Below are 18,125 nucleotides of genomic sequence, written 5' to 3'. Positions count from 1 at the left end.
TAGATAGAAGCCCTTTGTCTGAGGGACAATCAGCTAAAATTTTTTCCAAGTTTGTTGGTTTTCTTTTGACTCTGCTGGTGATTTCTTTAGATGTGCAGAAGCTTTTCAGTAATGGTTGATTTCTTAATGCTAGCCATTCTTACTGGGGTGAGATGAAATCTCAGTGTTGTTTTAATTTGCATTTCTCGAATGACTAATGATGTTGAACATTTTCTTATGTATTTATCTGCCATTTATATTTCTTTATCTCAGAAGTGTGTGTTCATCTCAGATGCCCATTTTAGGATTGGGTCTTTGAATTTGTGGGGAGCTGATGTGTTTTTTATTCTTTATATGTTTTACATAGGAGACCTTTTTCCGAGGGACAGTCAGCTAAAATTTTTTCCCAATTTGTGGATTTTCTTTTTTACTGTGCTGGTGATTTCTTTAGATGTGCAGATACTTTTCAGTAGGATGAGATCCCAGTTGTTGATTCTTTGAAGTATTTCACAGGCAGTTTGGTTTTTGTTCATGAACTCTTTACCTACCCCTATGCCTTCAAACTGTTTTCCTACTTTCTCTTCCAATATGTTTAGTGTTTCTGGTTTAATATTGAGATCTGTTATCGATTTTGACTTTCGTTTGGTGCATGGTGATAGACTTGGATCTATTTTCAGTCTTTGGCAGGTAGCAAGCCAATTTTTCCAGCACCATTTATTAAAGAGGCTGTCGTTCTTCCAGGGAGTTTGATTGGCCCCTTTATCAAAGATTAGGTGGCTGAGTGTGTTTGTGGTTGTGTCTGGGTCCTCCAGTCTGTTCCACTGATCTTCCTGTTTTAAGGTATAGTTGAAAAAGGTTAATGATATTTAGCTGAAAGAATCAGGTGATATGTGTGTTTCTGTATATGTTCACACTTTTAAAAATATTCGTATACATGCATTCCCCCATGAACACAATTTCTTCTTGTTCAGTTTATAATGATATTAATTTCACTTGGAGTATTCATGTACTTTTTCAGCTACAGCACTTTCTTTTGCTTATTCATTTACAAGAGATTGAAAAATTATTCTTTCTAGGGTACTTGCATACACCAAAAATGCCTATTCATATTGCCTCATCAAAATTGTATAGTACATTAAAACAAATGAAAACCAAAAATTTGAACTAATACAAAATATCCAGTGTCCTCAAATTCCAAAATCACAAGGAAAGCATTTAAAATTGCTACGTCCAAACACCACCTCATTCTTTCTTAAAATTTTACTAGTGCCTATTAACTTTATAGACTATTGGGTGCCAATGTGTATATTTCGATTGTATCTATCCCCCATTATCTTCCCTTATACTCCTCACCCACTTCCCCCCATTTCCCACCTCTTGTCTAATAATAGTCTTTAACTTTCATGGCATTTTAAAATTCCACATATTAGGGAGAACATACAATATTTGTCTTTGTAAGTTTGACTTATTTCACTTCAGACAATGAACTCTAGTTCTACCCATTTTCCTGCAAATGACAAAACTTTGTTCTTCTTTATGGCTAAACAATACTCTATTGTGTGTGTACATACCACATTATCTTTATCTGTTCGTCTGTTCGTGGGCACCTAGGGTGGTTCCATATCATGGCTAATGTGAATTAAACCCCCAGTAAACATGCGTATGCAGGTATCCCTTCAGTATACTGACTTTAATCCTTCATGTATGTACCAAGCAGTGGTATAGCTGGATAAAGTGGCATTTCTATTTTTAATTTTTTGAGGAATCTCCATACTGATTGCCACAGGGACTGTACTAATTTACCTCCCATCCAGCAGGCTAGAAAAGTTCCTTTTTCCTTGTATGTTCTCCAGCAGTTATCATTTTTTGTATGCTCGGTGATGGCCATTCTGACTGGGATGAGATGGAATCTCAGTGTAGTTTTGACTTTCATTTCCCTGATGCCTAAAACCCTTGAGCACTTTTTCATACATTATCGGTCATTTGTATGTCTTCCTTTGAGCGATGTCTATTCATTTCTCATTTATTGATTTGGCTGTTTGATTTCTTAATGTTAAGTTTTTAAAGTTCTTCGTATTTTCTAGATATCAATCCTCTGCCAAGAGAGTAGCTAGCAGATTTTCTCCCATTCTGTCATCCGTCTCTTCAGTCTGTTAGCTGTTTTCCTTGCTGTGTAGAAACTTTTTAATTTGATGTCCCATTCGTTGACATTTGATATTATTTCCTGTGCTATTGGGGTTCTATTAGGAAGTCTTTGCCTATACCTGTGCCTGTGGCTTCAGTGTGTTTCACCTGTTTTCTTCCAGCAGTTTCAACATTTCTGGTCATACATCTCAGTCTTAGATCCATTTTGAACTAATTGTTCTACCACCGAGAGATAGGGCTATAGTTTCAGTCCCTGACATATTGATATCCTCTTTTCCCAGCATAATCTATTAAAGAGATTGTCTTTTCCCCAGGGTTTATTTTTGTGTGGTTGGTTTGGTTTGGTCTTAGTTTGCTTTTGCTTTCTGTGTGAAGAATCAAGTGGCTATAGTTGGGTGGATGTTTCTGTGTCCTCTGTTCTAGTCCATTGGCCTGTGTGGCTGTATCTGTGTCAGCAACAAGCTGTCTCTGTTACTTTGGCTTGGTAATATAATTTCAAGTTGGGTATTGTGATGACTCTAGCCAGCCTTGCTCTTTTTGTTTAGGGTGACTTTGGATATTCTGGGTATTTTGCTTCCATATGAATTTTAGGACTTTAAAATTTTTTCTGAAAAATATAGGTGGTATTTTAATGAGGATTACATTGAATCTGTAGATCACTTTTGGTAAAATGGCCATTTTAACATTAATTTTGTCGATCTGTTAACATGGGAGCTTTTTTTCTCATCTTCTAGTGTCTTCTTCAATTTGTTTCTTCCATACTCTCTAATATTCTTTATAGATGTCTTTAATGTCCTTCGTTAAATTGATCCCTAGGTACTTTTGTAAGCTCTTGTGAGTGGCATTGTTTTTCTGATTTTTTTTCTCAACTAGTTCCTTATTGGTATGTAGAAAAGCTATTAATTTTTAAATGTTGATTTTGTACCCTAACCTCCTCGTTCTTTTTTTCAATATGTTCTATGTGTTTTTATTCTTTCTCTTTTTTTTGAGATAGGGTCTTGGTATGTAGTTCAGGCTGTCCTTGAACTCATTTTGTAGTCCATGCTGGCCTCAAACCCAAGATGATCTTCTGCCTCCGCTTCCTGAGTGCTGAGTATACAAGCGTATGCTGCCACACCTGGCTATTTATTATTTTTTCCTAGTACATGTTTGCAGTATGTAGTGGTTACATTCCTTATGAGAAGTTGGTGCAAGTACATAACACATCCCAATTGGTTTTTTGTCTCCTTTCTCTCTCCTTCCTCCCTCTCCCTCCATTTCTCCATCCCCTTCCCATTTGAACTACTTCCTACTATCTTTTATTTCCCTACTATCTTTTATTTTGCTCTTCATTTATATTTTGGTTTTCTCATATAAGAGAAAACATGTGATATTAAGCTGTGTGTCTGAATTATTTCAGGTAATTGTTTTTCTTTCAGTATTATCATTCAAGATTGTGGTTGAAATTTAAAGATAACAATACACAATGTATTAACCCCTGATACCCTGATATTATCTTGTTTTGAAATTTTGTTTTTTTTCCTCTTTAAAATAAAAAAATGCAAAAAAAAGAGATGGTGGTTGAAGGCAATTTTTTTTTTTTGGTATTACAATTTACTGATAGTTCGACACTATGAAACAGTGCTTCTATTTGCTTAGCTTAATGAAAAGCTAAGTAGATTTTCCAGAGGCTAGCCACAGAACTATACTTTTCATTGTGTAATATTTTATGGAAAAATATATTCTGTGCTCCACTTCAAAACGTATACATTAGAATCCATGTGTTAGTGTGTAAGATATAACACTTTTGCTTGTATGTTATTTTGGCTCAGGTTTATAAATACTCAAATGTTCTATGGCTTTACAGGGTTCAAAATTATGGATAATAATGGAATACCTAGGTGGTGGTTCAGCACTGGATCTTGTAAGTATTTCAAAATGCACATATTCACCCATACGTTTTTTGTCTTAATTAAATTAAGCAATGACATTTGGGCAAGCTAAGTGGTTATTTTAGTTAATATGTTTAAGTTAAATCCTTTCATCAGGGCTACTACTCTGATATAGATACAGCTGTATTGCAAACTTGAGCATGTTGCTGCTAGTCTGAGAGTTTGGAAGAAATGCAAAGAGCTTAATAGAATAAAGTCCCTCAAAGTATGAGTGGGTATATACCAATCGCTGTCAGTTTCCAGTAATGCTGAATGTTCTTAGATTTTTAAAAATATATAATTGAGATAGCTGTCACTCAAAATAATTATAAATTGAATGTTTGGGTCCCTTAAAATTCCCGTGTTGAAATCTTTTCCCCTGCTGTGATAGTATTAGAAGGCGGGGACTTTGGAAGGCAACTAGGTCATGGGGATAGAGCCCTTAGGAATGGTAGCAGTGTCTTCAGAAAGGAAATCTCAGAGAGCTTGCTGGCTCCCTTTCCACCATATGTGGCCACTTTGAGAAGATTGCTGCCTGGAAACCAGGAGGAGTGCTCTCACCAGACACCCATGTTCTGGCACCTTGATCTTGGACTTCCCAGCCTCCACAACTGTGAGAAATCAGTGTTTGTTGTTTAAGTCACCCAGTCTGTGGTATTTTGTTACAGAATCCTGAAGTGACCAAGACATTGATTCTAGGGGCTCGACCGGGAAGGCTGATAGACACAGTTTTGTGCAGAGCTCTCTCTGCCCTTCTATAGGTCATGTAGAAGTATGATGTCTTGGGTTTCCTACAAAGCAAAGAAGTTGCACCAAAGGGCTGGGGTGTGGCTCAGTGGTAGAGCACTTGCTTGCCTTGCAGTAGCACGGGGTTTGATCTTCAGTAACACAAAAACGGAGAGGTGGAGGAGAAGAAGGAGCAGGGAAGGGGAGGAGGGAGGTGAAGTTGTCTAAGTTGATTCCAAGTTTTCTTCCATCTTTAACGTTATATGACATTTAATTTGCATTGCTTCTGCCTTTAAAATTAAAGAGCATGCTGGTTCTAAGAAAAAAGGTATTTTTGATTTAAATCAACTAATAGTTTAATTATTTTTAAACTGAAGATGAAATTTCCTAACTGAAAATGATTAAATATTTTTAAAAGGCTTTAACCCTGACTGCTAGTGACTGCAAGTTTCAAATAATCCCGTGAACAAAAATGATCATAGGGAGATTTTATTTCCTTCAGACAGAGCCGTACTTAAACCATTTGAAAGAAATGGTAATTAAACTTGATGGAGAGCCCCATCTACTTCTAGGAATTCATTTCAATTTAATCAGTTGCTAAGTTTGGTCATCCTTCCTTGTGTCTAATTCTTATATCCTCAAGCTCATGCTCATTTTTTCTTTCTTTCTTCTGTATTTAGAGAACACCACCAGTATTTCTTTATATAATAATCCTTCTTGCATATGGAGTCGGGTTTCATTTTCTTCTTGAAGTTAAATAATTTCATTCCTATTTGCCTTGTCAGAGTCTCACTATACAATAGTTTGTTCATTAACCCCACAAGAAGCCTCTCAAATGCTCTGTGTGCCTCCTTTCACTATTCAAATATTGATAGGCTTTTACAGATATCATTTACCTTACCTGGTCACCCTAGGTACTTACCATGTCTCTTCTCCATTCTGTAGGCACTGGCAAAGCTAGTGCACTCCACTTTACAGAATTGCTGATAGCACTGAATACTGGCGCAACCCCCAACTAGCAACCTAATCTGTATTCCCTACTAGTAGTTTGTTCAGTTTTATGAACTCTCTGAAATGAATGTGAGTTCTTCATCTCATCCTGTCATTCTGATCTCTGCCTAATAAAAACAAATGGCAATGGCCATTAGTGTAAATTGAATGAATGAAAATGTTAGCACTGTTTTGGCTAAGCATTTAAGGAGCTAGATTTTAGTTCCAGTTCTGCCATTAACTAGTTGGCTTACACTAGGCAAGCTAACATCTTTCTCATTTTATTTCCTCCTCTGTTCACTAAAGAAACTGGATTAAGGTGGATGTGCCAGTGTGCACCTGTAATTCCAGCACTCTGGGAGGCTAAGTTAGTAGGATCGCAAGTTTGAGCCAGCATGTTCAATTTAGCACTTTAGCAAGGCCCTATCTTACTATCTCAAAATAAAAAAAAATTTAAAGGGCTGAGGGTGTAGCTTGTGAAATGGCCCTGGGTTCAACCACCAGTACTACCCAAATAAATACATACATACATAAAATTTTTTTTAAAAGGAAGGAATGAAGAAAGACAGCTGGCCCTAAAATTTAATATTATTAGTCCGGGTGTGGTGGTTCGTGCCAGTAATACCAGCACTCAGGAGGCTGAGGCAGGAGGATTGCTGCAAGTTCAAGACCTGCCTGGGTTATAAAGTGAGCTCAAGGGCAGCCTGGACTGCATAGTGAGACCCTGTCTCAAAAAGACAAAAAAATTAATATTATTGTGATTGAATTCGGTTTTTTATTGAACTAGACCTTAGAAGGAAAGCAATACACTGTTTCTTCTCTATGAATAGTCATATACAAAGGAGTGCTATCATTCTGGGAATCTTAAAAGACTTAGGTGTAGAGAGGGCTCTGGTATCAGGAATGAGGAAATAAGAGGAGTGTTGAGTGAAGTGTTTCTCACTTAAAACTGGTGCCTGGCTAATGGAAAACCTTAAGATTATGACTTCTATTTATGTCAACATTATATACAGTATCCTTCAGGAGTCTCTTTCATCTTTGAAAAACCACTGGTTGGATATAAACAGAGTTTTTTTGTGGTACTGCGAATTGAACTCAGGGCCTTGTTTATTTGTTTTGTTTTGTTTTGTTTCCAGTACCTGGAATCGAACTCACGACCTTGTGCTTGCCAGGCAGGTGCAGTGCCACTGAGCTAAATCCCCAGCTCCTAACTCAGGGCCTTGTGCATGGTAACCAGGTGTTCTAGCATTCAGCCCCATCCCCAGTCCAATATGGGAATCAACTCTGAGCATGTGGTATATTATTTTATTGGATCTATCCTACCCCACTTCTTTCCAAAGAAAACCTGCCGTGGTTTGCAGCAAGAACACATAAATAAGGTAAATAGACTAAAACATGAGGGTCAAGAAAAAAACCCAGAAGCAACTTTCTAACTATAAAAGAAGAGTAAATATAGCATATTGCCTTCAGGACTAGCTTGCGGTCAAAGGAGTCTGGGGGAAAATCCACAGCCCCACCAGTGCACAGTCTTTAAAAGAGCAGATGTCCTCTTTTGGCAAATATTTGACAACAGAGGTAAATTACATGAGGCCAATTCCCTGTCCTGGGGTAGAGCTATTTCCTTTGGAGACATGGCAAAGTTTTTGATCACTGGAGAGAAGTTCAGGTATTCACTCCAAGGATGCAGACCGAGATCTTAGCATTATCTTTCCCCATGGTGTATTGGAAATTAAAAATAAAACAAAAAAAAGACAAAAATCCTATGCTGGCCACGGTGATGCATATCTTTAATCCTAGCTACTTGGGAGGCTAAGCTAGGAGGAGGGAAAGCTCAAGGCCTGCCTGGATATCTTAGTGAAATAAAAATATAAATATTTTCAAAATAAAAATGGGCTGTGGCTATAGCTCAGCGGTAGAGCAGCCTGAATTTGAGCTCCAATACCGAGAAGAAGAACACAACAAACACGTGTGTTCATTTACCCTTCCCCACCCCCTTTGTCATCAGAACCAGTGGTGCTAAAGACATAATTTAAGCACAGGTTTGAGGCAGCTTTTCGGTAATAGTGCAGCGGAACAATCCACCCACGTTGTATCTCTGCCACAGCCTTCCCTCCCATCCTCTTCCAGCCCGTAGTTATTTGAGGTTTTATTTTTATTGAATTTGAAACTGAATCTCAAGTAGAGCAGATAAGCTAATGAATCTTTCTGATCCCTTTTTTACTTAAATAGTTTTAAACTGTGTATTAGGTAGGTACTGGCTTACCTGTACCACATTTAGAAGCCCTTTAGAATGCTAGTTTACCCTTTGCAAGGGTCTTGCCCAGTTTCTTAAGTAACCAAGGTTACGCCTCAGGCCCTGCCCGCGTTTTATGCTCAGGGGATAGTAAGTAGTAGCCGTAAGTAAACATCAGTTTGTCCAGCTTTTTGGTCATCTTCCAGACTCCCAGAATGTCATTATCAGTGGTAAATGAAGTATTTTCATTTTTTAGATGAAAATTTAATCATTGCTGTTTAAATAGCAACTTTTGGGGTGGAAATTGGTAGATTTAAAAGTAAATAGATAATGTTACCAGGGAAGAGGCTTAATGAAGAACAGCTATCCCTGGAGTAAACTATATACCTAGGCCACAGTTAATATTAAACGGTGAGACCCAAGTATGGGTTCTATTTTAAGCTGTTAAATTTCAACATGAAAGTACTTTTTATTCAGCATAAATATGGCATTCATAAATGATGAAACACACAAGGTGCCAAAGAGCTGTGAATCCCTCCCAGTGTGAGGGCAAAGTAGGCAATGTTTGATTTTCACCAACCTCTTCCCGTTTTCCAGCCAACAGAACTTACCTCCGCTCTGACTTTTGATTCCCACCCTTTCCTGTAATAACATTGTACAGTCCACTGTTTGTGCTTTATGAGGTACCAGAATTTTAAAATAACCATGTATTTTAAAGAGAAACTTTCAGATATTCCATTACAAATTCTTCTGAAACTTAATCATTGCTTTCCTTGTATTCCGGTTGGAACTATTGGCTTTGGTACAGGGATGGTGAAAGAAAGAGAAATGTGTTACATTTATTTTAAAAATATTATCCCTCCGTGATTTTTTTTTTTTATGATGAAAGCCTGAATAGTTTGATTATATATCCCTGGCAAAATTTAAAATTTGAGACTCAAAAAGGCTCTATTCAACATAATATTATTGAAACATATAAATGCTAAGAATGATGCTACAGGCAACCCATATGACCAAATAGTTGCTGGAGAGATCCTGTAGATTGTCTGATATAAAAATCCGTCCAATGTCAATATTTAGAGTAACTTTTTAATGGCAAATGCAAGAATTTAAATTTTTCTCTTCTGGAAAAAAAAGGATAGCTAGTTCTACCTTTATTTACACCTATGTGTTAAATCTTTGCTGTAAATTTTAGGAACCTCTAAATTTTGACCCGGGGTCTAGGTAAAATGCTTGTATTACCTTTCAAGATTACATTTAATCATATAAAACCTATTCAGCCCTTTGTTTTAAAACATTTTGCTTTCTTCCTCTACATTTAATTTCTTCTTCATTTGGGTAAGTATTAGTTTAATAAACAAAACTATTTCATATAGCCAAGCGACTCCCTTATTTCAAATGTATCAATTTTGAATTTTATTTTTGCAAATTTTCAAGCATGTGTGTCAGTGTGTGTTTTTCCCCTTAAGCTGCGAGCTGGTCCATTTGATGAGTTCCAGATTGCTACCATGCTAAAGGAAATTTTGAAAGGTCTGGACTATCTGCATTCAGAAAAGAAAATTCACCGCGACATAAAAGGTATATAAAAGTGTAATATAAGCCTGAGAAAAATAAATGCATTCTGAAGTATTAAGGGTTTTTTTTTTTCCTTTGTTTCCCAGCTGCTAATGTCTTACTCTCAGAACAAGGGGATGTCAAACTTGCTGACTTTGGAGTCGCTGGACAGCTGACAGATACACAAATTAAGAGAAACACCTTTGTGGGAACTCCATTTTGGATGGCTCCAGAAGTTATTCAGCAGTCAGCTTATGACTCAAAAGTAAAGTATTACTTGTCCCAATTGTGGGTTCCCCCCTAGTACTAGGGTTCAAAGCCAGGGTGTACTAAGCTACATCCCCAACAGTTTTTATTTATTTTAAAACAAAGTCTGGCTATGTTGTCCAGGCTGATTTTGAACTTGTGATCCTCCTGCCTCAACCTGTCGAGTAATTGGGATTATAGGCGTGTGCCACCATGCCCAGCGAAACTGTTTGTTTCCATGATAAATTTATGTAGCCTGCCATCCTAGTTAATTGACTGCTTTATTTTTTCTTCCTTTTCAAGTGTTTCTTAAGGAAGATTTATGTCATGTTTTGCTGCTTAATCATAAATTCCCCAATGCTGGTAATATTAAACCCTCCCCTCAATGGACTTAAATCTCACTTGGAATACAAATCCAAAGTTCTTCCTGTGGCATGAAGGCTCCAGCATGGTCTGCCATGGACTGCCCCTCCAGCCTCATCTCCACTCTCCTCTGTACTCTGTCTGCTGCAACCGTAGTGGCCTCATTGTTCTTTCTCAAACACAGCACGTAAATCCCAGTGGCGGGAGCTTTACTATTGCCCCTTTGTTTGTCTGGAATAAGCCTTCTCTCAATCAGACCACTGCTTAAACCTACATAGAGGTGTTTCCCCAGCCATCCTATATAAATTTCCAACCTCTTGGCCCTGTCCTTCATTACAGCCTTATTCCACTTTCTTATTTTCCTCACAGAACTGAGGACTATCTGACTTAGTTACTTCCATATTTATTTATCTAGCTCTCTTAGTAAGAAAACAAGCTCCTTGAGAATAGAGATTTTTGTCTGGCTTATCATCACTCAAATCCACTGTTCCTGGACTGGTACCTGGCACAAAGTATGGAATTCAATAACATTTTTAATAAGTGGATTCTATAAGTAAAAATGTAGACTGTATTTCTTGAGAGGTTTTCATACGACCATTGCATTGTACAGAGTATTATGTGGCAGTAAGCTGGAGTAGAGATTTAAGGTGATACACTTTTGTTCCTTTCTCTTACCGTAGGCGGACATCTGGTCACTGGGAATTACTGCCATTGAACTAGCCAAGGGAGAGCCACCCAACTCTGATATGCACCCGATGAGAGTTCTGTTCCTTATTCCAAAAAACAATCCTCCCACTCTTGTTGGAGATTTTACTAAGTCTTTTAAGGAGTTTATTGATGCTTGCCTGAATAAAGATCCATCATTTGTGAGTATATATCATTTTTGCTTGTTATTCTTTTGTTAAATCTACTTGTGGCATAGCTGGCTGTTCCTACAATAGGGATTAGAGTGTACATGAACACTGTCTAAGATCCATCTGAGATCTTCTTATACAGATCCTTAGTTCTTTCTCTGAATCTTTTTCTTGGCTCCCTACTTCCTGTTTATTCTATTGGTCACATCCTATTTCAAGGGGGAAAGATATTTAAGAAATAAAATTCATTTTAATTTATGTCATTATTAAATCACATGTATACATATTCTCAGTGATTCTTTCAACTATGCTTTCATTTTTCATGGGAGTTATATTTAAGTTTAGCTATTTTTATTTAATGTTTAGAAATGCCAACATAAAATTTTATACTTTTCCTGCTCTAGTGAGCTCCTCTCGTCTACTTGGCAAGTTTTATTATAGTTGTTTTACTGCTGTTATCTTCTGGAGACTAGAAATATGCAAGAACCGTCTAAACTTGATATCACTATTTTAAGTTGATAATAAACATTATGATACTAATAAAATACTGGAGGGAAAATATCCCCCACAGCATCTGGTGTTTGCATTTAGATGCAATAGGAATTGTTGCTTGATAGAGAAAGGATTGTAAGATGTGGGCAGATAATAACAAAAGTAGGGGTCTGTAAGATATGTACAGATGATAACAAAATTATAGCGTCACTGGGTTTTATGGATTTTTTCAACTTACAGTAAATGTAATAAAAGTCTTGCAAAGCATTATGGTGAAGTGGTTTTAAGTTTTTAATTCCTAAATCCTACCATATGTTGCTCTGCTTTAGAGGAAACTTTGCTTGCCTGCTGGTTTGCTGGGAGGTAGTCTCCCTCCTGCCCACTGGGCTTTAACAAATAGGGGTCCCAAAGTAGGGAATATCATGGGAGCAGATTAAACAATGGAGTTACCTATTTTCCCACAGCGATATTATGGCAAATTGGCTTCATGTCCATAGACTTCTTTTTATAACTTTTTGTGTGTAATAATTTCAATGATTTTTCCCACCCCTTGCAATCATAAAGATCCTTGAAACAGTCATGCATCTTCCATTCTATGCCTTAGCGTCCTACAGCTAAAGAACTTCTGAAACATAAATTCATTGTAAAAAATTCGAAGAAGACTTCTTATCTGACAGAACTGATAGACCGATTTAAGAGATGGAAAGCAGAAGGACACAGTGATGATGAATCTGATTCTGAGGGCTCTGATTCGTATGTACTAATTATTTAATTTTTATATGGGAAGCTCACTTTAATACACTATATCTTTTAACAGCAATCCAGGATGTCTGTTCTCCTGTAAAATATAAAGCACATTCTGAAGTGTCACTTTAGAACCTGTGAAAGTCTCTTTCAGTCACTGTCTGTGGAATATAATGAATTTAGAAAGACTTTTTTTTTTTTTTCTTGGAAGTGACTAGCCCTAGTTTTGAATGGTCTTGGTCTAACCCCTAGTGGATACTTGAGTATATTACAAAGTTTTAGAATAAGATTCAACTAACTGTGTTATACTAGTTTAAATAAGGTACTGTCTTTCCATATTGGATAGCAACCTACAAAATCCCTGTGGAGAACTGACCTGTAGGCCTTGCCACCTCTTTGCCATGTTCCAATCTCTGATCAGACCAGTACATTTACATATCCCTTGATGGAGGCTGGGAATATAGCTTGGTAGTAGAGTGCTACTGTGCACAAAGCCCTGGGTTCGATCCCCGGCACCTTTTACCCTTTGAAAACAGATTGCAGTAGTTTTTTTTCATGGCAGTATTATATTAACAATTCAAGCTCTAACTTCTTAACTTAATTTTGATTAGGAGAGTCTATAGGCTATATCAGCATTTACATTTTCACTAAGTAAACTGGCACAAAGACAACACCAAATTTCTTTAGCTAACACTGATTCCTGCTCATTCCTGCATGTATGAGAAACTGCCCCAACTTTGAAATGTGTACACTATATCAGCATAGTTTATATCGTGTTCCAATGACTGTTAGCTTTGGCTGCCCATAAGAATCTCCCAGTGGACTCTTAAAAACACAGCAATGCTACTAGGGATCTTGATTCAGTCCTCAGGGGGAATTATATGTGTAGGAGCCCTCCACATGGGATTCTCAGGCACATTTAGAGCTGAGAAACCCTGCTGCTCTTCAGTAAAATGCATCTACCCAAAACTGTGATCAAATGCTTTTTTTATACTGTGAGTTGTTAAACACTGGGATAATTATCTCTTCAGATTCTGCCTGCATTGATTTGATATTTTTTCTATGCTGAATTATTTAGGAATTTATAGAGATGTTTTTGTCGATCTCTTTAGGGAATCCAGCAGCAGGGAAAATAATACTCACCCTGAATGGAGTTTCACCACTGTGCGAAAGAAGCCCGATCCAAAGAAACTACAGAATGGGGCAGTATGTATATGGAAATGATTAGCTCCTTTTGAGAGACTACAGTGAGACTATAATACTAGTTAGAATTTAATGCCCCTAAATGTCTATTTTTCTTACTCTGTACACAGTACTCTCCATTTATCTTTAGAATTAAACCAATTAAGACAAAATTTGAAAATATAAGCTAATAGAAGTGATTTGAGCAGTGATTAGTATCTTTAATGCAATTCACCTGGAGATAGCGAAGCCTACAGAATCATAGACAGCTATTGTAATCTTAGAAGATAGAAGATCGAGCCTTATGGTTGATGGATGGAAGTCAGTGATAGGAAGAAAATACAGCGACTTGCACTATCTTGTGTCTTGAGGGAGGTATTCAAAGTAGTTCACATTTTTTACAGAACAAGTAGGAAAATTGTGAATGATTATTGTAATTTCATGTGTATAATGTATTTATTTATTCAAAGGAGCAAGACCTTGTGCAAACCCTGAGCTGTTTGTCTATGATAATCACTCCTGCATTTGCTGAAGTAAGTGCAGGTTCTTTAGCACTGGGTATCTGTTTTAAGTAGTACGGTGTTTTAAATATTATAGCTATCAATCTCTCTCAGCTTAAACAGCAGGATGAGCATAATACAAGCAGGAATCAAGCGATTGAAGAACTCGAGAAAAGTATTGCTGTGGCTGAAGCTGCCTGCCCGGGCATTACAGATAAAATGGTGAAAAAACTAATTGAAAAATTTCAAAAGTAAGTATGAAATGTCATTTTTAACTACTGTGTTGACATTTTTGTTGGATATTAATTTACAATGCAATATAATTATTTTCATGCTGTCAGTTAAATTAGTCCTCCAAAATCACTTTTTAATCATTGTGTGCTTCAAAACAGTTTTGTTTGTTGCTCATCTTAAACTTGGCTTTTGGAATTATTGCTTTAAATATGACAAGGTAGTTTTCCACGGAATGGAATGGCCTCCCCAACCCTTCTTCCCTAGAGGAGTGTATACAAAAGGTCTTATTTGAGCATTTGCGAGCTTCAGTTAGGCATGGTTTCATTCTTGCTACTACCCTCAGTATTTGCAGAAACACTGCTATTCATATAGTATCCAGTGCTGAAGATCCTAAGTTTGACCCTCATCTGAAAAATTAATGAAAAGGTCGGGCAATAAAAGGCTCTTATGTTGAACTTCAGTTTCTATACTTTCTCTTGAACTGCTGGTTTCATTTTGTTCAAAAAAGTTCTAATTTTAAAATTCTTTCATCAAACTTCTGTATGAATATACACACATACATTCCTTAGCTAAAGCAAGCTACATAAAAAGTTATATGAAAGTTCACTTTAAACCCATTATATCTCTTCTCTGTGTACCTTTTATTTACATGTATTCCTGATGCCACTCGGATCAAGTTAGTACAGACTAAATGACCTGTAAAATCACATACTCTCATAGATCTTTGTATGGATTTAAGCTCACTTGTACGCCTAAAGCCCCCTTAAAATCCCTTCTGTTATAATGGAATAACTCGCATCTGCTTTTCAGTTCACAAGCAAATCAACTGGAAGCTATGAAATCAGATGTTTATATTTTAGCATCTACATGTCAACATTTAATCAAAAGAATTTGTCTTGTTTGCCCAATCAGTTCTTTCATCACAGAGCTCATGTATAAGTGAGAAATATAAACAAGCATAATGCTATATCAGTTGAAATGTTTCTTGCTTTTGTAGGTGTTCTGCAGATCAATCCCCCTAAGAAACTCGTCGGTGGCTTCTGTTTCATATGGACCCAGAAAACCCACGAAAGCTACTTCAAGTTTAACAATGCTTTACTCATGAGCTCTTTGTGCCTTTTGGATCTTTGCAACATTGAAGTTTTGGAAGAAGCTGTTTAACTATTTTGTGATGGTGTTTATCATTTTATATTTTAAAGAGATTATCTGGTAATGAGTAACTTTTAATACTATACTTTCACCTGTATTGTAGTAAATGTTGAGATGCAGTTTTGCTTTTAGGTATCACTATCTCTTAAGTTTTGAGTAGGAATACCTTTCATACTTTGATCTTTAGTTAACTGTACACATGAAACATACAGGGCTTGCAAAATCATTCTAAAATATTTAACTCTGGTAAATTATCAAGGTTCAAAAAGCTTTTTCTACACAAGCATATTAACAAAGTGACTCTCTGGGAAGTTAGAAATAAGTCATACCTTCTTAAAGTAGAAGTTTTTAAAGAGGCTCTTGGAAGTGAAACCTTAGAAGGTACAATGATTCTTAACACCAAGTTGGTATGAGGTCAGGCAGCTCAATGATGATCACATTTGAGAGCCCTGTTTGAAGCATTTATAGGCAACATGTCGCAACAGAAGTACCTCTTGGTGTGCAATATTCATCTTCTCTGTTAGATGAAAGAGGCGATTAACCCATATTTAATATGGTTAGAAATTTGAAGAAATATCAGTATTGGTATTTGGTAACACTGGAGGAAGTAGTCTGGCTTCATTCTTTAAATCTTCAATGCAAACGCATATTATGTGCTTAGAGTTAGAGAGCTTATAACAAAGCTAATCGTCCTGTGATTAAATACCTGATCAACAGGTGTGAATATAAATTACACCAGCATATTTTTGTCATGGCAGTAAATTGTTCTATAAACTATTTATATGTTTTTGTTCTGCATAATTCTCAGCATATAAGCATCATGTGTTCATTTCTGAAAGGGTATTTAAATGAGTATTTTACACTTCCTATGAAAATGATCATAGTACAGAATGATTTCTCTCCAAAGGTAAGTTAGACTGTACAGTTAATTTTCATTTATATTTATGGTACACTTAAGTGGGTAATACCTTTTTCTTTTAAGCCAAAAATATCTATTGTGCCCGCTTATTTGCTGAATGGTGGTTATATATCAGTAGTTGTAGAACTGTTGGTATTAATTACTTTTGATAGTTAATGTTTTATTGTTTGGATCAGCACATTTGGTTTTTGCACAAATTGTTTTTTAGAAATCTGAATATTTGCCAAATATTAGAAAAAAGGTGTTCTGCAAATAAAGAGTACAGTGTGGTTGAAGTGGCCATTAAAACTTTTTTCTCATTCAGACAGTTGAGAAAGTTGTGTGTCACATGCCAAGAAAATTCTTTTCATTGGTGCCTATACTGTAACAATTACTTTTAATGCATTGTATTTGGAAGTAATGGTTCAGTTAAATATTTTGCCTGCTCTGTGACTGAAACTTAATTATAGTTTATAATCTGTAGCGCTCTGAAATAATTTTGCAATTCATACCATGGATCAAATCAATATTTTTGTAAAAGTAAAAGCAACACGTTTATAGATTGATTGTTTGAAACCTCACAGCACAATGGCTTCACAGATACAAATTGTATGGCTTGTTCATTATAGTTATTAGTCCTGTAAACTGTTTCTAAGTGAAGTATACTCCAGTGTTTTAGGGGTCTTGAAAAATAAACATTTAAATTTCACGATCTTCAATGGCTATTTTCTTGGGGGGATATGGTTTGATATTTTACTTGTTTCAAATTTTTTTCTACTTTGCCCTTTCATTTATTACTGGAACATTATAATGAAAAGTTTTATTGCACACTAGGAGAAAGATTTTCTTTCACATTTTATTAAGCATTCATTATAGCTACACTGAACATCTGTCCTGATTTCTACCCCGTATCTTGAAAAAATTACTGATAAAATCCCCTTTTAACATGTCCTAGGTTAAATAATAAATTATACAGTCCTCATAAGTACTGTCTTACTAGAGGGACCTATGTAGATTTGAGTGCTACAGCTCTTCCACAAAACATAAAGTTAGCAAAGATGTTCAGAAATTATGATGAGAAATAATGTATAGCATATAAGAGTTTGAGTTTTCCCTAGAGAACAGTTTGAGGATAAACTTTATATAGCTTCAAGAATCTATAGAATTAATATATACATGATTGGCCTTCAGTATATTCTTCTTATTAAATAACTACTCCAGACTTATGAGTCAGTATATGTGGGTCTAGGAGAAGGAAAGTGGTAGAATGAAGTACATTAAAAGGAGTATTTCAGGGTTGGGGATTTAGCTCAGTGGAACAGCACCTGCCTGACAAGTGCAAAGTCGTGAGTTTGATTCCCGAGACTGGGAAAAAAAAACAAAAACAAAAAAAGGAATATTTCGGATGTCAGGGACAGGAGAGTGAGGAAACTATTTTATGCATCTTCTTTTCATTAAGTTATATATAAAAATAGCTAAAAATAGCTTGTTTGTAAATTGCTTCTTGTCTTTGAAGTTTGCATGTAACATTGTGTTGCATTTAACATTATGTTTAAAAATGTGTTGGGCTTACCATTAAGGTCAGTAAACAAAATGAAGATCTCATGCTGAATGGGTCAAGGGTAGAATTTTGGTTCACTGACACAGTATGGTGTAAGAACTATCATTTAGCTTTTTAGCTATTCTCAGTTTCAGTTCTCCATCCCAAACACACATTTTCACATGCCTCCTCCTTTTCCCTGTTCTGTCCTGGCTCTAGTAATAAGCCAGACCCAATCACTCCTGAAATGGATTCAAACACAAGGAAGACCATATTTGTTCTTTAATGGAATGGATTTTCTATCGCTCTTTATTAAAACAACATCTCATTTCCTTGCCTACACACATGCAACAAGGTATGACAAAAACAAATTCTGGCAGGAGAGA

General features: G+C 36.3%; 1 protein-coding gene across 1 annotated transcript in view; it reads left to right on the top strand.

Annotated features, from left to right (window-relative positions):
- Positions 1–16,913, top strand: part of Stk26 (serine/threonine protein kinase 26) — a 58,918-nt gene extending 42,005 nt beyond the window's left edge. The window contains exons 4-12 of the mRNA XM_005401218.2: positions 3,971–4,027; positions 9,453–9,561; positions 9,645–9,802; positions 10,827–11,012; positions 12,097–12,245; positions 13,349–13,442; positions 13,889–13,951; positions 14,033–14,169; positions 15,150–16,913. Of these exons, the coding sequence (XP_005401275.1) occupies positions 3,971–4,027; positions 9,453–9,561; positions 9,645–9,802; positions 10,827–11,012; positions 12,097–12,245; positions 13,349–13,442; positions 13,889–13,951; positions 14,033–14,169; positions 15,150–15,174 (978 nt within the window). The 3' untranslated portion in view covers positions 15,175–16,913. The remainder of the gene's footprint in view (positions 1–3,970; positions 4,028–9,452; positions 9,562–9,644; positions 9,803–10,826; positions 11,013–12,096; positions 12,246–13,348; positions 13,443–13,888; positions 13,952–14,032; positions 14,170–15,149) is intronic.
- The last annotated feature ends 1,212 nt before the right edge of the window (positions 16,914–18,125 follow it).

The sequence above is a fragment of the Chinchilla lanigera genome, unplaced genomic scaffold (genome assembly GCF_000276665.1).
Source record: "Chinchilla lanigera isolate Chin_1 unplaced genomic scaffold, ChiLan1.0 scaffold00072, whole genome shotgun sequence".
NCBI classification, from domain to species: domain Eukaryota; kingdom Metazoa; phylum Chordata; class Mammalia; order Rodentia; family Chinchillidae; genus Chinchilla; species Chinchilla lanigera.
The sequence above is the reverse complement of the archived record's forward strand: the minus strand, read 5'-3'. Positions and strand labels throughout refer to the sequence as shown.